At 44.1% G+C, this 21,737-nt stretch overlaps 1 protein-coding gene across 2 annotated transcripts in view; it reads right to left on the reverse strand.

Moving 5' to 3' along the window:
- Positions 1-21,737, reverse strand: part of LOC143295300 (orexin/Hypocretin receptor type 1-like) — a 247,922-nt gene that overhangs the window by 155,181 nt on the left and 71,004 nt on the right. For both annotated transcript variants that reach the window (XM_076606923.1, XM_076606924.1), the window contains exon 3: positions 13,456-15,061. In XM_076606923.1, coding sequence (XP_076463038.1) covers positions 13,456-14,046 — 591 coding nt within the window. In that variant the 5' untranslated portion in view covers positions 14,047-15,061. The remainder of the gene's footprint in view (positions 1-13,455; positions 15,062-21,737) is intronic.

Here is a 21,737-nt window from a genome sequence, read left to right on the forward strand (position 1 = left end):
GCTTACAATAACAAAGCTGAAAATGTCGCTCTAAAAAACTGCCTGCCGATGTTTGCGATTGTGTTTGACCTATTTTGTAAATCGTGATTCCTCTAATTCTGTTTGTTTATCGGAGAAACCGTCTTATTATTATGGCACCCTAAACAAACACGATACAAACTAAAAGAAGTGAAATCGAATGCAATTCAGCACTGCGCTTTAAATAAACACGCTGGGGAAAATAGTGGAAAATAATCGCCTTTTGAGTTGGCATACACAACAGGGGGGGAATACGCAGCGAATTAGACAAATGCTGGGCTATTTAGTTTGATCAAATCTCTTCCCCCCCCCCCCCCCCCCCCCCCAACTCAACTCTCTCTGTGTGTGTCTCTCTCTCGTAAAAGAAAAAACACAAAAATTACACACAAGACGCTATCAATCGTTATTTTTCTTTCCTTTTATGAAAGCTAACGTTTTTATTCATTCATTTGATATATATTTATTTGTTTATTTGCTTGTTTATTCATCCATTTATTTATCTATTCATTTATTATGTTGCTTTTTTTTATATTCATTTTTAGTTAATTAGTTCAAAACCCTCCCCCCTTCCCCCGCTCCCCCTTGACTTATGTGCCCATGACCGAAAAACATGAAAACATTCCCCCCCCTCTCTCTCTCTCAAAAGCTACAGCGCAGACTGCGAAGAGAGGAGATCTCGACAGAAACATTCGGCCTCCCTTGGGGGCACCCCCCACACCCCCGCCCAACCAAAACCAGCAAGCTCTGTGCTGATAGCGAAAAGTCCTGTGTGTTATTACAGTAGTTGCTCGACAGCCACACACACACACACACACACACGCAGGAAATGGAAACTGCCGCTGGACCAGGAAAAAAAACCCCAGCCACTCGGCGATACTGGGGTGGTGGTATTATTGTTTTAATTATTCATTCTTTTTTTTCTCCTTTTTTTGCGTTTGTATGACAGGTTTTCTTAGAAGGCGTCGCTGTGGAATGGGTTGGGCGTTGGGCTTCTTTTGATCCAGTGGTCAGCAGTGATCGCGAAGTTCCAACCCCCGGATTCCATATGGTGTTGTGTCCCCCTCTGGGAAAGACACTTCACTCCGATTTTCTCCACTCCATTCTGGTCAACGGCAAAGTGAGAGCTGTATGATCAAGGGTTTCGCCATCACTGTGGGAAGCCATTTACATCTTAGTCTTTTTGTGAAGGACTGTGACTCTCAAACTAGGATGCAAGATTGCACTGGCTCTTAGTGCCGCAGCCTGGGGGGGATGGGGGGGGGGGTGGCTAGCTGGCCTCTGGGGAACCATCCCAACGCCGACTGTCCTAAAAACCCTCTTGGTCGAGAGAGTGGGAATGTCACTTGGGCAAGACACTCTCTACCATAATCAAATTCTGGCCCAGATAGTTTGGACAGCACCTGCCTCCTCTGCTGTTCTTCTGGTCATAGTCGGACACGACTGACAATCATTCAATACAATTGTTGTATGAATGGTTTCACGGCTTTAGTTGGGAGAAAGTTAAAAGCGATGAAGGGGGCCTGGGGTGGGGGGTATTGGGCCCCACCTTCCAGTTGCATAGCCGTGGATACAGTGAATATGAAGTCAATTAGCCGCGGATACAGTGAATATGAAGTCACTGTCCTAATTGCCGTAAAAGAAGACTATGGGACATTTCACCGTAAACCTTTCATGACAGCTCTAAACAAATTGTGTGTCAACTGTAAAAAAGTGGGGACTTAGAAAGACCGTTGAGAATTACCTGAAAGCAAATTCGCGCTAGAATGCATACATCAAACCTCTCCTGAACGTTCTCCTTTTACAGGTTCGTTTTTATTAAAAGCATACTGTCGACAAAATAAATACGCACCTACGGTCAGCCGCTGTGGCAAAGCGGTTAGCATCACAGACTATCTAACGACAAGGAAGATGCAGATTTGAGCCTTGCCATACGTAGGGATTGTTAGGTCTATGGCCACCATCTATCCAGAGTCGAGTGTGCTATGGGTTAAAAACAAAAACAAAAAACAAAACAAAAAACACCTGTTTCGATGATTATGCAATTCACGATTGTGTCTTTGGGTTTTGGTGTATTGCTCAAATTTCTTGACAAAAAACAACAAAAAAACAAAACAACAACAACCAGCAAAAACAAAAAAAAACAAAAAAAACCAAAAAAAAAAACCGCAGATGTATCTACCTGTCGTTCCTGTTTGACGCCAAGAAATTTTATGAAAGGAAGTGTCTTGTAAAGTCTTGTCATACAGTGCCAACATGATCTCGAAAGCAGCATCGTTATCATCATCATTTTAAAAAAATATATATCTGGCCTTTCTTGTCCCATTGAATTTCGGTTCCCGCTCTACTTTCCTGTTAAAGCCCTCGGTGTCGGCAGGTTTGCAAGAGGCAAGGTAAGGCAAGGCAAGACAAGGCAAAGCAAGGCAAGGCAAGGCAAGGCAAGGCAACCAGTTTATTTCATGTATACCTAACCCGTGGGGGCATAGAAACATGAAATCAACGTCTTTGCCACACAGTATTTAAGCAACAAAGAGTGATGTCAAAAAGGCCCACACGAGCAAGCAGGCATAACACATTAACAATCATTTTCCTTTACAATAGAAAAAAAAAAGAATCCCTATCAGTGTACAAAGTTTCATCGAAAAGAAATACGTATAGTGGAGACAAAGGCTTTAAATTTTAACAATATTCTTTTGTTTCTTTCAGAAAAACAGCAAGTGGAACTTGAATGAAATAGACTATCGTTAAAGAGACGTGGTGGCGGTCTTCACTCTTGGGAAAACGCTCACTCAAGTCTGGCTCCGCAACTACATGATTACTATCGCCAGTAAGGGGGCTACTTCATAGGTCGTGTTAAGCCTTTGTCGAATCAGAACAGACACTGCTCAGCACTGCGGAAGAGACTCAGCAGCAACGGAGGGTGTCCTTTTTGTGTGTGACCACCTGGTGATCAACTATCGATAGCTCTCAATGGACCGCAGGCGCTAGGACTGCTGCTGACGAACCCGAACGTGGCTTGTATGGAGATGTCGTGATGTGTGGCGCACGTGTTATGCCACAGAACTGGTGCCAGTGATGGGACACACACACACACACACGCGCGCGCGCGCGCACACACACATGCACACACACACACAGAAACACACACACACACACACACACACAAACGCACACAGACATTAACAATCAAACATGTTCTTTCTTTCCACGTTGAGCGTTTTGCTGACTGCAACGTTGTGATAATGGATAGATTCCATTTTTTTTCATTTACTTGATTACCAGTGACACTTGCGGTGAATGAATGACCTAGACGCAGGATGCAGTGGTTGAAGGGATATAAAACTCTTCTAAAAACCAAACTAAGAAATTATTACAAAGTAATACATGAGTAAATAGATTATCAAAGAAACGGAAGATGAGAAGTTCAGAAACTGCGTACAATGCGCAGACCTGACAAAAAAAAAAAGAAAAGAAAAGAAAAACCAACAAAAAAGACACATAAAAGGCTTGGTCACATATTATTTTTTTCTGTCTCTTGTTTGCCTCTCCCTTCTGTCTGTCTGACTCTATCTCTCTCTCTCTACAAACTAGAGATGCAAGATTTTTCACACGCTGTCAGACCGCTTCACACTCGGTATAACGACTAACAGGAAAGGTTTTCTACCTCCCTGGGGCAAAGGCAAACACCTTGCTGATAGCAATACACACCCTATTAGATACGGCACTTCTGCTGACAGCTGCAATGCCACACCACCACCACTACCACCACGCACACTTAGGAAATGGAAAGCGGTGGACCAGAAAATGAACACACACTCCACTCACGGAAAATCATCGACATACTTCAATCACGGATCCTTCAGCCAGCGCCCCCCCCTTGCCCCCCTCCCTCCTCCCATACACCATCTCCACCCCCGATATATTTCGATCGTGGATCTTTCATTTATACCCCCTCCCCGGCCTCCTAGCATACTTTAATCACAGATCTTCCACCCCCCACACCCGACCCCCGACATACTTCAATCACCCCCTCAACACCAGCCCAACCACTATCCCCGACATACTTCAATCACGGGTCTTTCAGTTCCGTACCCCCGTCCCTCCTCCTCCAGATATACTTCAATCATGGATCTTTCATTCCCCCCACCCCCTCCTCCAGATATACTTCAATCATGGATCTTTCATTCCCCCTACCCCCTCCTCCAGATATACTTCAATCGCGGATCTTTCATTCCCCCCACCCCCTCCTCCAGATATACTTCAATCACGGATCTTTCATTCCCCACACCCCCTCCTCCAGATATACTTCAATCATGGATCTTTCAGTTCCCTCCTCCCTCCCCCAACCACCACCACCACTCCAGATATACTTCAATCATAGATCTTTCGGTCTCCGCCTTTCCCGCTACACTCAATATACTTCAATCACCGACCCTCCAGTTCCCCCCCACCCCACCCCCTACTCCTCGTCTCCCATTCCCCCTTGAGGGATTTCACAATACGCGTGACATTAACATGACATGTGTGTAGATGTTTCATTGTGGGAAGAGACCATGATGATGATGATGATGATGATGATGATTATATTGATACTTATATAACGCCTACAGAGCTGTTGTGCTGACCATCTTGTTGTATTGCTGTGAAACATGGACGACGTATCGCCGTCACATTCAACATTTTGAGCAGTTTCACCAGAGATGCCTACTAAAGATCCTCGGCATAAAGTGACAAGACAGGGTCTTCAACCTCCAGGTCCTAGAGAGGAGCATCGAAAGCCTGCTGATCCAGTGCCAGCTACGCTGGACAGGACACGTTGTCCGCATGACAGACAGCAGGATCCCGAAGATGCTACTGTATGGCCAGCTGAAGGAAGGCCACCGCAAACTTGGAAGACGATGCAAGTGCTTCAAGGACACCTTGAAGACAAACCTCAAAGCCTTTGACATAGACATCGCTTCCTGGGAAACTGATGCCCTTGATCGCTCTCTCTGGAGGATGCTGTGCTCTAGTGGCATAAAGGCGTTTAAAAACAACAGAACACTGGTCATTAAAGAGAAGCGTGAGCGAAGGAAGCAGGGCTCAACTTCTGGAGACGTTTCCCCTTGCAACACCTGTGGGAAGTGCTGCGCATCCAGCATTGGCCTATTCTCCCATATGAGGACACACACCGACAGATAAGCCTGCAATGCTTCGATTCCAGTTCTTCTTTTGCAATAATAATGTACGAGTGTTGATGATTAGCATCACATAATTGACATTTGCATGGAGTTATTTTTCCCCTGTGGTAATAACAGCAGTGGTAACAATTTTAACTGTGGTAGAGAATTATGTGGTGAAGCAAAACAGCAGTAGTAACAATAAATTGTAACTGTGGGAGAGAATTATGTGGTGAAGCAAACAGGATAAATTACTTTTCGAAATTTTGGGTTGAGATTATGGGACACGAACAAAAAAACAAACAAGCAAAAAACAACAAAAAACAAACAAAAAACCCCTCAAAAAACAAAAAACGCCTGAACAAAATTGAAAAATTGAAAACTCAAAACAACAAAAATTAGCAAGCAGATTATGGACGAAGTCAATGGTGAAATATGATGGAAAGCTCATTTACAAGAATTGATAATAGTCTGGGTAAAAAAATTAAGGGTGTTGATAAATGGATTTTAGTAATGATCTCTCTCTCTCTCTCTCTCTCAGTCTGAGAGTTCGCATGCTACGATTTTAAGTAACATCGTGTAGTGCATGCAAAGGCATATGTATAATGTAGTATTGTGTAGTGGAAGCTCTGTTTCAGGGCGGGGAGTGGATGGAAAAAAAAAAGCGCCAGTTCTTATCTATTATCCTCGAAAATAAAGAATTGTGTCTTGTATTGTCTTGTCTTGTGTGTGTGTGTGTGGGGGGGTGGGGGGGGGGGTATGTGTGTGTGTGTGTGTGTGTGTGTGTGTGTGTGTGCGTGCGTGCGTGCGTGCGTGCGTGCGTGTGTGTGTGTGTGTGCGTCTCTGTCTTCCCCTCCCTTGATCTCTTCTTTTTCTCTCTATTTTTGTCTCTGTCTCTGTCTCTCCATGCTTGTCTATGCTCCCCCCCTCCCAGCCCCCTCCAAATCCTCCCTCTCTCTCTCTGTGCTAAACGTTGACGCAAGCTTGGACTACACTGCAAGGAGATCTCCGACCCTTCAAACCCGATAATTCAGAATTACAACAAGACACGCAGGCTGCGCTCCCTTGGGGGGCCCACGTCATGTTGATGGCAAACACGCAATGTTGTTGCAGTATTCCTGCACTGCTGCCAGTGCCAGCCAACACACACTCTCAGGAAATGAAAGCCAGTGGAGCAGAAAGCAGGCACCACACTCACGGAATCACTGCTGCATTTTAATCACAAAATCCTCCTCCAAGTTTATCCCCTAAGGGGCAACTGTAAATGTGTGGGATGGCACCATCGTGATCTGCGCGGATCGTTTTTTTTTTTCTCTACCGATTTGTATCAGTTATCAAACAAACATGAGATGGGCAGCATCGGGATGATGTTAGTATGTGTATGAGTGAAACAAATTCCGTATATGCGTATGAGTGCAACAAATTCCATATATGTGTATGAGTGCAACCTAATTCCATATCAGCTCAGAAACATTCTCTTGGACATATTCTCGGGAAATGGCTAAATGATGTTCAAGCGCACGTGCTTAAATAGGGTATTTCCTAAATAAAAACAACAAAAATGTTTTCATAAACACTCCGTCCCTGTTTCTTTCTCTAACTCGCTTTCTCTGTATATGCCTCTGTCTGTCTGTCTCTCTCCCTCTAATCAAAATTCTAGGCTTGCAAGGGGCATTTGGCATTTGTCGTAAGATTCGATCACACCGAATACTGACTAACAGGAAGGTGGTACCCCTCTCTCTCTCCAGGCCAAACACCATGCTGACAGCATAAAGTGTTACTGTTAACAGCCTCACATTTACGAAATGGGAAAGGCAGCGACCAGAAGAAAACATCAACTTGTCATGCAAGGAAACATGTATTTTTATGCTTTGCCTCTTCTTCAGACCAAGAGAAAAAAAAAGAGGCAATATCAAATGTTCGGTGCATATTCGAGAAAAGCAAACTCTTTGTCAGCTGATCAACAGCTAGCCCACTCAAGCAATCATTGACTGAGTTTATACACGGATCCTTCAGTTGCCCTCCGATGGCGATGCGGGGTGACATCGCTCAGTATGACCTGCGAGGAGACGTTTTTTGTATTGTGTGTCGAGTTAAGTATGAGGGAGACAGGCGTCAACAGCAATGCTTGGTATCTGTGTGATTTGAATGGGTTGGGTTTAAATGGGTTGGACGTGTTTTTGTTATTTTCAATCTTCTTGGTGATATTTGTGTGATTTGAATGGGTTGGGTTTAAATGTGTTGGACGTGTTTTTGTTGATATTTGTGTGATTTGAATGGGTTGGGTTTAAATGGGTTGGACGTGTTTTTGTTATTTTCAATCTGCTTGATGATATTTGTGTGATTTGAATGGGTTGGGTTTAAATGGGTTGGATGTGTTTTTGTTATTTTCAATCTGCTTGATATTTGTGTGACTTGAATGGCTTGGGTTTAAATGTGTTCGATGTGTTGTTGTTACTTTCAGCTTATACCTCATTATTCGTTCTGACAAACTGGGACGAGTGGGAGTTGGAGGCTGGGGGAGTGGGGGGGTGGGGGGCAGAAAGAAGGGAGGAGAAACAACAGGCGGGATGTTTGTTGTTCGTGTGAGCAAAACGAACTCGATGTCAACATTGAAACGTTCTCTTGGTTTCTGTCAAATCAAACAGCCGAGTTTCTGTCAAGGGGGCTTTAGAACGTGCGGACTTATCCACAGTACGCTACACCACATCTGCTGAAAGAAAGAAGGAAAAAAAGTTGAACGACGTTCAAGAAAATGCACAATGAAATGTACGAAGGTATTTCTTCTCTATCGATATTATACATTCCAAGTTATTTAGGAGACTGACGAGCAGAGTTAGAAGCACAAACAACCACACGACACACGAATATGAGCGAGCGAACATGCACACAAGCATGCACACGATTAACACACACACACACATACACACACACACTAATTAACTTAACATACCCACTCTCTCTTCCCATACCACCGGGATGCCATGGGCGCCTTTTTAGTTCCAAACAGCATCCCTGCCTAATGGAAAGTCTCCGCCAGAGAATTCTTCCCTTCCCTCAACCTCGTTTTATGTGCCTATTTCCTTTCTTCTCTGTCTCCACTTTTACATGCCTCACCTACCCAGGGACCAAACAACTTTACTTGTCTTTCCATCAAGTCCCTTCATCATCTTTCCACGTTGTTTGGCTTGGCTTGCCGTACTCTGACATCAGAGCGCAGTGATGTTGGTCAACACTGGGTCCAGCAGCATGAGCTGTCCAACACTGGAATGTTCTGTTGCTGTTAGCGAAATGGTCTTTCAGTTCCTTATCATATGTTTTGCTAACAAGATGTTCATCATTTTATGTGTCTCGTGTGGACCTTTTGAATTTGTTCACGTTTTGACATATCTCGTTGCGTTTGTTTTGTATGGCGTGTGTCAAAGATGTTGATGTATAATGTTTCTATTGTACCCACGGGGGCACATGAAAGCATCTTCTTGTCTTGTCTTGCCTTGTCTCGTAGTCAGCCTGTGTTGTAAGTAACAAAAAGTGACTAATTATTATATTCATACATGTAATGCATTAAACTCGATGCAACAACAGACCCATCTTGGACAGAGAAGCGGTCCTTTTTACTCTTCGATTCATTGTTCTTGTTCTTGTTCTTCTCCTTACCATAATTATCACCATCATCATTTCAGACTAAAGTCTGAAAGATTTCATATCTGTTTCCGACAGCACACCATACTAGCAGAACACGTGGACAAGACAGGGCACAATGATACCAAGGCTTTAATCATCATCCCCCAACCCCCACCACCACATGCCCCATCCCCATCCCATCCCCATCCTGACCAACTTCCAACCTCTATACCCATCACCCTCGTCCTCCTAACCCCCCACACCCCCATCCCCCCTCTAAACGACCTCCTCTCTTCCTCTCCGCCTTGGGGATTCGTGACAGGAGATAGCGCCGCTGGGGTTTGGGATTCATTATCTGTCCACCCCCCCCCCCCACCCCCCCCCAACATACACACACGTGTGTTCGCAATCTGTGCTGCTAGCATAACTTTACACCGAAGCGCGAAGCAGACATGAAGCTGATGTGACGACTGTTGGGGGACGGGAGGGCGGGGGAGGGGACACAAACAAATATTTGATGAGAGTGGTTGACTGTATGCTTGAGTGAACTGACAACAACAACAGCTACAAAAGTTGAAGTCGGGTTCTCAATGTTTTCATCAAATAAAGTCTGTGAGCTGCGTAAAGAAAAAGTTATTGGGATCATTGACATAAACAAGTGGTGTGCCGAGCACAAACCCGAGAGCGCGCTTACGCACGCATACACGCGCACATATCCACACACACACAAAATGATATTGAAATTAAAAAAAATATACATGGTTCTTTTTTCTTAAGAAAAGAAGAAAGTGATGGTGGGGTGAGAAAGGGGGAGAAGAACACAGCAGACGATAAAAAAAGGAAAGAAATAAGGGGATGGACAGAACAAAGACGTAAGAAACCTAGACAGATTTTAGAGGAAAAAAAAGGAAATTAGGAACAAAAGCAAGTAACAAACCTGGACGTGAAAGAACTAGCAAAAACAAACAAAAAACCCACACACACACCAGCCCCACCCCCCCCACCCCCCCTTCCCCTTTCATCCACCCCCTTCCCCTCCCTCCACGCCAAGGACCCTGGAAAACAATTTCGTCCTCCTACGTAAACGGTTCGAACGTTGGAACAGTTCGGAATCCCATCCATCTGATACCTGGCATGGAAACCGCCATTTACTCATTTGCACAGAGCACGCGTGAAGCGCATTTACCAAGGTCACGTCACGCAACTGCCCTGTGAGAGTCCCATTACGCCCAGGGGATGACAGGGCAATTGAATGCTTCGGTTTGATCAGGTCGGGCCAAGTCCTCTGCATTTCCTTCTGTCCCACAGAGAGAGGGAGGGACCCAGTCACTCTTGCTTTAAGTTACGGTCAATCCACGTACGGTCAATCATCTGCTTTTCATTCCTGGTCGCTGAAAGCATTTCTAGGGTGCCTCTTTCCCCATCTCTCTCTCTCTGTGTCTCAATTTGTCTGTCTGTCTGTCTGTCTGTCTCTCTCTCCCTCTGTCTGTCGAAAATACATAAACGGCATTACAATTAAAAAGAAAAGTTTAGAGACTGTTTGATTAGATTTCGGTAAGCGGTACCAAACCGTCAGTCACGATTGCCCTTTTTGCCCTGGAATACAGGAGAACGAAGACCACTTTCTGTTTGTACGTCCAGTATATCAGAATGTAAGAGTAAATTATCTCGAAAAACTGTTGCAATACAGCACAACCTGATGAAGATAATATATTATCATTGGAAATCATCGAACGTAACAGAAAGCTGGCCATGTACATCTACTATGCCTTGAAACATCGAGAAGGACTCTTGGATACCCCATAGAGACGTGTCTGTGAACACCCATCTACGGAGAGAGAGAGAGCGAGAGAGAGAGAGAGAGAGAGAGAGTGGCTATGTATGTAAATTTGTGTATGGGTGATGACCTTCACAATTAGGATATTTGTCATTGTCTCTTTGTCTCTCTCTCTGTCTCTCTCTGTCTCTCTGTCTGTCTGTCTGTCTCTCAGATTGTGTCCCTACTCAAGCATCACTTTCTTGCCGGAGAGATGAGTAATTTGTGAGAAAAATAAACTAATAAAAACAGCAGCATATGACCCATTATATCTCATTACCTTACGACAGCACATGGAAAACTCGGGGGGAAAATACACACACAAAAAAACACGATTCCATATGAAACCCCGGTTCCATTCCCATATAAATTTCATCCATTCATTCTGTTTTCTTCTTTCTATCTTCTCTCTATTCAATGTTTCTTCCACCTTTCCTGTATTTCCCTTCTTTCCACTATTTTCTTTCCCACCACTACAGGTCCCCCCCCCTCTCTCTCTCATTGAAAACCTGTGATGTTGATTATACAGTTCTTTTGCTCCGGTTGAATCAGGAAATATAAACCCTCAAATTATGTTACTGATTTGTGCCCAGTGTTGTATCTCTACATCCTGATCCTCCGAAGGATCGAGCGACACCGCACATGCATAATACGCGTCGGGCACGCACGTACACACACACGCGCACACACACACACACACACACACACACACACACACACACAGAGTCCAATACGAAAGAGAAAAGAAGAGAGAAAAAAAACAGACTGACAGACAGACATTTTTGGAACTTTGGAACAAAATCACGTGATTAGGTACTATCTCAATAATGTATCATCATCATTATCATTATTCTTGGTATGTATATACTTTGTCTTCCCTCGATTGTATCTGACATGAAGACTCATCGGTAATGTCATATTTTAGCGTCCTAAATCATTGCACCTATTGGTTCCAATTTCACTGTTTGTGGGGACGGACCAAAGACGGAAAAGCAAGATGGTGGCACGTTAGTTTAGTGGCTGGATCAGCATCAAAATTGAGTAAAATAACGGACAAAACAGGTGTAGAAATGAACTGGAAATGGGTTACTGCAACATCTACTTATGGCAGTATCGTTTCTTACATGCACACAAATTGGCAGTAAAAATTAATAGGTTCCTGATTTTAGGACGCTGGAATAGGACTTTACCAGACTCATCTCATCTCCTGACCAGCTAACCATCATGCCAAGCTTCTCTTCCAACAACATCGCATTATTTCATTGATTTCTTGTGCCATTGAGACATGAACAACACGCCATTACCTCATCGCGCACGCACTCTTCCATCACGAGACGACATTATATCTCTCAATGATTAACAATAAAGAGTTGTGGTAACTCTCCATTTGCAAGGTACACAACTTCGAGTCAATACCTTTAGTTTGTACCTTTCGTAAGAATATCAGTTCAGGTCTCTCCGTCTCGGTGCCCTTCTAATAATCATCCTATCGTTGACCGCACCCCCTCCTCCCAACTCGCCCTAACCCTACCACCCCTTTACCCACCCTTTTCAATCTCGTCTCTTTTTGGTGCTTTGTCCTCACTCAATTTCTACACAATGTTTTTCTTTCCCTCTCCTAATCACACCAGCTACACCCATATTGCTTTCTCATTCTTCCTTAGAATTTCTTTAAGAATTCATTTCTTGCTTTAAAAAAATATGTGAAAAAAAACCCCACAAATATACAACAACTACTACAATAACAAAAAAAGCTCATTTCTCAGCCACGGTTCCTTAAAACTCATTTCTCCCATCACGCTATCACTACGTCTTCTAGAAATTGTTCATCATCGTTTTGTTTGTTTCATTTTGTTTGCAAAACTACCCCCCTCCCACCACCACCACCCCTACCTCCACCACCCCGGATATCATGTTGTCGACAAATTGCAGTTACGAATGCACTCACACCCCTACCTCATTCTTCATCACTTTTTCTTCTACCTGTATTCATTCTCTCTCTCTCTCTCTCTCTCCCTCTCTCTCTCTCTTCATGACCCAGCCCAACCCAACCCAAAACAATACCCTCCATTCTCCATACACCCCTCAAAAAACCCACCAAACAACAACATCAACCCATCCCAAAACAGACGGATTCTGACCTGGATGAGGTGGGCCACTTGCACATGGCCTCATCGTCTGTCTGTCTGTTTGTTTGTCTCTGTCTGTTTCTCTGTCTATCTCTCTCTGTGACCCACCCCCAAAACAAAACCCCGACCCCTCCACCACGCAATTAAAAAAAAAGAAAAAAAAAGACGACAACAACAACAACAACTACAACAACAACAACAACAACAACAACACACACACACACACACACACACACACACACACACACACAAAGTAAACAACAACCTAAAACGACTGATTCTGACCTGGATGAGGTGGGCCACCTTGCACATGGTCTCTCTCTCTGTGTGTCTCTCTCTCCCACTCTCTCTCTTCCTTCCTGACCCAACCCAAGCCAAAACAATACCACCCACACCCCCCCTCAAAAAACACACCAAACAACAACAACAACAACTCGAACAACAACCCATCCCAAAACAGACGGATTCTGACCTGGATGAGGTGGGCCACCTTGCACATGGCCTCACCGTCTGTCTGTCTCTCTGTCTGTCTCTGTCTCTCTCTCTCTCTGTCTTCCTTCCTTACCCAACCCCAAAACAAAACTCCGACCCCTCCTAACAAACAAACACACACACACACAAAACAAAAACAACAACAAACAAACAAATAAACAAAACAAAACAAAACAAAAAAAACCCATCAAACAAAACAAGAAAGCAGACGGAATCTGACCTGAATGAGGTGCGCCACCTTGCACATGGCCTCGCCCAGGAACCACGTCTCGGTCACCGTCTGCAGGACGCTGGGCGGCGAGGAGAAGATGAGCACGATGAAGTCGGCCACGGCCAGGTTGACGATGAACAGGTTGGTGACGCTCTGCATGTGGCGGCTGCGCAGCACCACGAAGCAGACGAGGAAGTTGCCCAGCACCCCGACCGTGAAGATGACCGAGTGCAGGGTGATGAAGAGCCACTCCATGGGCGTCGGGTAGATGTACTCGTGCACGCAGGCGCGCAGCTCCTCCAGGCTGCAGGCCTCCGCCTTGCAGAAGAGCTGGCAGTTCTCCGTGAAGTTGTCCCAGTACAGAGGCTGCGGGGGTCCTCCACCTACCCCTCCTCCTGCTCCTGACCCGTCCACTGCTACCATCCCCCCGCCAGCCACCCCGGGTGCTGCCCCTCCTGCTGCTGCCGAGGCCGTTGACTGGTTGGTCAACACCGTCCAGTTCCCGTAGCGCAGGGTGGGTGGGTTGTTGGGGTTGGGGATGGTGGGGGTAAGGGTTGGTGTAGGGTGGTGATGGTGGTGGGAAGAGTGAGGGGTGGCCATGGTTTTGCTGTCGTTTGTTCTTTTGTTTTTGTTTTGTTTGTTTGTTTCCTTCCTTCCAGTATATTTGATGATGCTGGTGTAGGTTGTGAAAAAAAAGGATTAACTTCCTCGTCCGTCCAAGGCTCTACAAAGCTACGGTGGAAGAAGAATACTGTATTCCTGGCAAAGCTGTGTAGTGAAAGTTACCAAATCAATCACCGAGCGGCAGTAAGTTTCGGCGGGAAAAAATCAATCAGCACCAGTCTCGAGTTTGACGCACTCTTCCTATAGATACTACAGTTCCAATAATTATCGTCTAATATTGCTGTTGTTGTTGTTCGCGTCTCCTCTGTTATCTGTTGACTTTATAAATCCAGTAAATTAATATTTTCTTTCTTTTTTTTATTACGTTGGCTGACGGGGACCAGGCAGTTGTTTTTGAGTTGAACGGCCTATTGTACGGCGTCCGAAACGTTCAGTTGTTCAGAGCTTAGTGCTTAATTCGGTGACGGTCGCGTTGTTCGAAGGGGCGAGACTTTGGACGTCTTCAGGGTGGGAGGTCGGTCCTGGCTGTCAGAACAAAAGGAGTCAGTTCTGAGGGTGTTGACGTCCTGACTGGCGTTCCGAGGTGGGAAGGGGTCCTGCCTGATCGAAGTGGGTAAAGTCAAAATTATTCTTCTGGCTTTCCTACGGGCAAGGGGGTGGGGGTGGGGGTGGGGGTGGGGTGGGGTGGGTGTTCCGTCCTGCCTGTCTGAAGAGGGCTAAGTCAAAATTATTCTTCTGGCGTTCTGATGGGGGTTGGGGCGTGGGTGGTGAGTTTTGATGGACTTTTTTTTTTTATTCACGAATAAACAACACACAGTATGGTCCAAGGCTCGGCACACTGTTCAGCCCCTGTAGGAGTGGAAGAAGGTCGTTTAACCTCGCCTTGCTTTCAGTGTCAGCAGTACAGAAAAGGGCCGTGAGGTCCACGGACTGAACACAACAACAGCTCCCAAGGCTTGCTTCGTTGCTGTGCTGGTTGTTGTTGTTGTTCCTGTGACAGAGGATAAACACGAAATGTTGCTTAGTACATGACAGAGATATCAACGAAAGCATTATTCTGACATTATTTCCTGCAACAACCGTCGACCCCCAACCCCACCTCAACAAGCACAACACAAATCAGCTCTCGCTCCCGCCACCCCCACCCCCCTCCCCTCCCAACCCCACTCCACATCCTCTCATTTTCCATCCTCCTTCACTTTATAATCCTACACGCGAGCGCTTGCGCTCGAGCCAAATGATAACTAGACAAGGAAGACAGCATAAATATATACTGAAGTAAAACGATCAGTAAATGAGATGTAAAGGTAACATAAAAACATGGAGAGAGCGGAAGGAATCGAAGAAGACAAGAGAGACAGAGACAGAAAAAAGGGGGGGCGAGGAGTGGGGGCGGTGCACATCAAGTGAGACAGACATAGATACGTTGAAGGAGAAAAAGATGAGAGAGAGAGAGAGAGAGAGAGAGAGAGAGAGAGAGAGAGAGATGGGGGGAAGGAGAGACGGGGGGAGGGAGAGGTGGAGAAACATCAATAGTTGCGGCATTTTACTGCAGTTTAATGAACATAGATCGGTGACCCAAAATAGCGAAGGCTGCCCTGATCTAACAGACCCCACAGCAACTTTCCCGTCAACACGGCTGTGAGGTAAAGAGGGGGGTGGGGGGGGGGAGTGGGAGTTGGGTGAAATGAGGAAGAGATGAAGTTGAAGAGACTAGGAGGAGTGTGGGTTTTTTGTGGGTTTTTTTCACTTTTTTTTGTGTGCACCTTTACACACTGCGTCATTTCAGCTGGGGGGATGTGGTGGTGGAGGAAGGAGGGGGGTAGACATATACACTTTCCACGAAAAATATGTCTATCATATATATATATATATATATATATATATATATATATATATATATATGTGTGTGTGTGTGTGTGTGTGTGTGTGTGTGTGTGTGTGTGTGTGTGTTTGCTTGCATGCATGCTTGCGTGTGTGCGTACGTATGTATGCGCGTGTGTACGTGGGTGCGTGTATGGGTATGCAAGAGCACGCGCACGTGTGAATAATTATTGTGGGTGTAAGGGAGGAAGCGACGTATGCGAATGTACGAATGCACGCGTGTATGTTTGCACCGGTAACTCCGTGTGTGTGAGAGAAATAGATACATACAGATAGAAAAGCAGAAACAAAAAACAGAATAAGCTCCAGAAACAGTGTAGACAAGCAGACACAAAAACAGAATAAGGTCAAGAAACAGCGTAGACAAGCAGAAACAAAAACAGAATAAGCTCCAGAAACAGTGTACAGATTCGTCTCTCCATGCAAAATAAATGTTCAAAGTTCTTTCCGAAACATTCTTTTTGTTTTTTCCTCGTTGTCAGACACAACTGGTCCACGGCTTTACCTGAATGAACTGGACAAGAAAAACAAAAGGAAAAAAGCTTGATTATTTCCCTTGATTCAAGTTGCCACCCAATAGCGATGGAGAGCTCATCGCTGCACTTGATTACACAAACACATCCATGGAGTTACTGAGTAAACAGCAGCAGCAGCAACAACAGCAATAACAAAAACTACAATATCAACAACGACAACAACGACAACAACAGCAACAAACATTCACCGATGAAACTCAGACCCCAACCGAACACAGCGATTGTCTTGTTGGCATCAAGAAAACTTTTAATACAAGCCATTAAACCTTCTGTTCCAGATTACTTGATAAAACAGAAAAAAACAACAACGAGATCCTCCTCAGTTAACTAGTTGTGTCCGTGGCCACCGCCCAACGTAAGCCATTCCAATCGAGGCTCTCTCTTTATATTCTTTCTACTCCCTTGCATTTCTTTCTTCACTGGGGATGATGGCAAATCGATGCTGGTGGTAGGCTCTGGCAAGGAAAGGGTCAGGGAAGGGATCCGGTAGGGGCACTGAAGGGCGTATCACTGGTATTGTGACATCTGGAGCCTGTAAACGCTCCCATCAGTCTGGTCTTTCGGAAACAAAAAAGAGACGATAAACTGATCCTATTCAGCTAACACACAGGTAAATAAAGGGAACAGAGGAAGAAACGTCAATGTCTTCAGTATCGGCAGATTCATGGGAGGCTGTTGTTTGAGGGACGTGGTGGCGGTCTCCACTCTGGGAGGGACGCTCACACAGTCTGGCTCCGCGACTAAGCCATTATTGTCGTTAGTAGGGGGCTTAGTAGGTGGTGCCCTAAGTACTTTAAATCAGAACAGGCACCACTGAACACCACCGATGTGACTCAGCAGCAATGCAGGCGACCTGACATCGATGGTTCCCTGCGGACTGCCGACGCTGGAACTGTGACGGACGAACCCGGGTGTGGCTGTGTAGAATAGAATATAATAGAATATGTCTTTATTACCAAGTGTACCGGGGTCACAAGGAATATTGGGGGAGATAGTACATAAAAAGGTCCGAACATAAATCGTATGTGTGTATGTGGGAATCTAAATGAGCAGCGTGGAAGTAATGCCACTGAAACGGTGCAGATGATGGGGCAGAAAAAAAAAGGAAGAAATCGAGAAAGTTCCTCAAAAAGGAAGTTCCCGGCAACCTGGATGAGTAAAAGATGATCACTTGCAACACAGACAAAAATATGTATACATATCGCTGGACAGCAGTGACGCGCTCTCCCCGAGGAGGACAGCAGCTGAATTTCACAGAAATATGCTGTGACAAAAAAGTAATACAAGACAACATAACGCGAAACAATAAAATGGTCAGTATTTGTATATATAAAAAAAATATAAAAAGATGAGATACAATTCGGTTAAGAATAAGAACAACAAGACATCACAACCAGCAAACCCCCCACAAACGACTGTCTGTCTATCTATCTATCTATCTATCTATCTATCTATATATATATATATATATATATATATATATATATATAAAGCACATAAAAGGATCAAACATTAACAACAAATGAACAAAACAATTAACACACACAAACATTTTACTTTTTTCGTCTGACATCATTTAAACTGGAAAAAACGTGAAATGGATGACAAGGCACACATACACACACAGATACGCGCTTACGCACAGACACAGACACAGACACAGACACACACATGTAAGCGTCCCAGACACAAAATCATCTGTCATCCACCAATGTATGAGACTGCTAAATGCAATTTTCCTCTCTTTTTTTTTTGTAGCTGTTTCTTCTTGATACTGTCAGGGGAAGAGGATATGACCTCTATATGACAATAATAATCAAAGGCCTTCATGATCTTTTCAGCACAAACAGATAAAATAGTTGATGCTTTGTTCTCAGCATGGAAGATTCCCACATGAAACTTGGTATCAGCCCTTCGGGGTTTTTAAAAAAATTATTTTCATAATCACTATTGAATCAGTGCAGTCATTCTCTCTCTCTCTCTCTCTCTCTCTCTCTCTCAGCCATGACAAGAGTTAAAGAGGCCCATCATCTGAAACCCACCCATGAACAAGCATGCTTAATTCGTCTCTCTCTTTTTTTTTCATGTCAGTAGAACGGGGGAGCGATTCTATATTTTTGTAACGGGCACACATTTCTTGAAGCAGGTGAACTCCAAAATCACACAGAGGATATAGGCAAATACATTGCCCTGGTTTTAAATGCATGCAACAATGGAGAAGTTAGTAGTATGTCACACAAAACTTTTGATGACGAAATTCGCCTTTCAGCTAAAAACAAACTCGATCCTCTATACTTCTGTGTGCTTAAGGCTCCCATTGCAACTCGGCCCTGTCACCACCCTCTGGGTCTCTTCCTTTGTTTTTGCCAAGGCAATAAATCGTCTGTGCTTAAAAGGTAGAGTGGGAGGTTTGAGGGGGCGGGGGGGGGCGAGGGGGGGGGAGGGTCCTTGGTAATTTACAGCTCTGTTTCTCTGGCGAAAGAGCAGACGGTTTCATTTTCATGAACATCGATCCGGAAGCAGTTGGGCGTCTGCCGTTTAGCAAGTAAATAAGAACGGCGAAATGACGGAATGAATGAGGGGGGAGTAGGGAAGGGGAACCCGGGGGGCGGGAGGCGAGGGGGGTGTAGCAGCAAACACAGATATACAACAACAACAAAAAGATTTGAAAATAAAAACCATACACACACACACACACACACACCGCTCAAATACACACGAAAATCATTTTTGGTATATCACAACACCGACTTCATGTAATCAGCCTCCCAAACACAATGGAATATAATAGAATAAAATGAAATAAGATAAATCAAAATAAATAAAATGAAATAAAAATTGAGTCTCTCTCAAAACTCCCTAGTAATGCAATTGGCCTTTCAGTACAAAAAACAACAACAAACAAACCTGAACCTCTTTTCGCACAAAACCTCCGTAATGTAGTTTGCCTTTCATCAAACATAATACCACATCCTCTCTTCTCACTAAATCACAGTAATTCAGCAAAACAAAACAAACAAAAAAAGCTGTTTCAGCAGAATAATTCCACATCCTGTCCTGTGTATTGACAATTTCTGAAGCAACTTTTACTGTCTCAGCCCTTTGAGTTGCTTTTCTGTTTCTTCTTTACTCTTGCCAAGAGGCGGTAAGCCAATGGCGACACTCAGTTGGGGCCACACGAATTTACTGCTCTGTTGCTCTGACGGAGGGGGAGAGAGAATGGAGGCAGTTTCGTTATTATTGGTCTGCAGAGAATACGAGGGCGTTTGCCCTCAGACAGAAAAGAAAGTAAAACGAAAGTAAATGAAAGAATTAGAAAAAAAAGTATTAAAAAAAAAAGAACCTAACATAAGAAAAGAAGGAGAAAATGTGTTGAAACAAGAGAACACCATCTCCTTCTCCTACCCCCCACGCCCCACCCCCACATACACACACACACACACACACACACCCTTGCAAAAGGGTTAGAGAAAAAAGAGTGTGTGGGAGACAGAGTGATACAAAGATTCAAAGAAATTTAATCCATTTGCCCCTTTTGGGGTGTGGATGATACAATAACAATACATACTCATTGAATCACAACTTCAGTCCAACGATGTCTCCGAAACACGCAAAAACGTACACCCACGCAAAGCACACACACACACACACGCGCGCGCGCTAATGATGATTTGCAACAAAACAAGTCAAACTTAAACTTACTGACAAGTATGTTTTAGATGTAACAAAAGTTACACAACCTTTCCAAGTTTTATGAATTAGCTTAGATTAAGTTGTGTTTTCTTCCAAGCACTGAATAAATTGAATAAACCGAACATTGACATATGTGATTTATATCTGAATGAAAGTAAATGAAATGTAAAGTAAATGAAAGAATTAGAAGAAAGTGTAATAAAAAAAACTAACATAAGAAAGAAGGAGAAAATGTGTTGAAACGACAGAACACCATCTTTTTTTGCTACCCTTCACGCCCCACCCACCACATACACACACGCATATATATATATATATATATATATATATATATAAATAGAGAGAGAGAGAGATAGATACAAACATAGATACATAGAGTCCGACTATGACCATCAGAACAGCAGAGGTGGCAACTGCTGTCCCGACTATTTCGGCTAGACTTTGATTATAGTGGAGCGTGTCTTGCCCAAGTTACAACCCTACTCTCTCAACCAAGAGAGTTCTAGGACGGTTGGCGTAGGGATGGTTCCCAAAGGCCAACAAGCCCCCAAGGCTGCAGCACTAAGGGCCAATGCAATCTTGCCTCCAAGTTTGAGAGCAATATTCCTTCACAAAATACACACACGCACACACACACACACACACACACACATATATCTATATATATATATATATATATATATATATATATATATATATACACATACCAGCAGACAGACACGGCGTCGTATTGTCTGATAACACTATCCATACTCAAGTCCTCAAGAGCATTCCCCGTGCTGACAATGAAAGCCTTTCAAGCAACAACACTATTTTCCAATGCAAATCGCACGCGCATCACACCGATGCTGCGTCTCTCCCCCTCTGCCTCTGTCTGTCTGTCTCTCTATCTACCATGACATACACGCCACTCGCCCAGCTGGGTATGTATGTAAGCACAATAATAATTCAATCAAACTTCCAGCACATAAATACTTGATCCTCATGGAGGCACCCACAGGGAGATATTCCCACCACAGACTTGCGAGTTGTGTTGTGTCCCCTTTGTTTCTTTTGTTCTCGACCAATACATCAGCGCAGACGATGGACCAGCGGAAATGTGACTACCACATTGTGAATCTGTGACGCCAGGAGGAGACTGAAAAAAATAAATGATTAATATTCATGACGTCTATTACGAGGTTTACCCAACTATTAGCTCCCTTGAGAATGAACACATTGTCTTTACTGTACAAGACTATATTGGACAGACAAAGAGATTCAAGATTACATAGCGTATATGACGCAAAATATACACAAAGTCTTATTTTCTGTTCCAACTTGTACAGAGAATTTGACTCGATGAATGACCCCGGGTTCTCTCTCTCTCTCTCTCTCTCCAAGTACCTGCGCTTTCTTTGATGTTCTATTTCCGGTGTATTACTAGTAGTAGTAGTAGTATCATTATTATTAGTAGTAGTAGTGATGATAGTAACAGTAGTGGTAGTAATTCTGTTTGTTTTGTTTTTCACTTCAACATTCTTTTTCATGATCAAAATATTGTGTGTATTTTCG

Source organism: Babylonia areolata, chromosome 20 (assembly GCF_041734735.1).
Source record: "Babylonia areolata isolate BAREFJ2019XMU chromosome 20, ASM4173473v1, whole genome shotgun sequence".
NCBI lineage: Eukaryota > Metazoa > Mollusca > Gastropoda > Neogastropoda > Buccinidae > Babylonia > Babylonia areolata.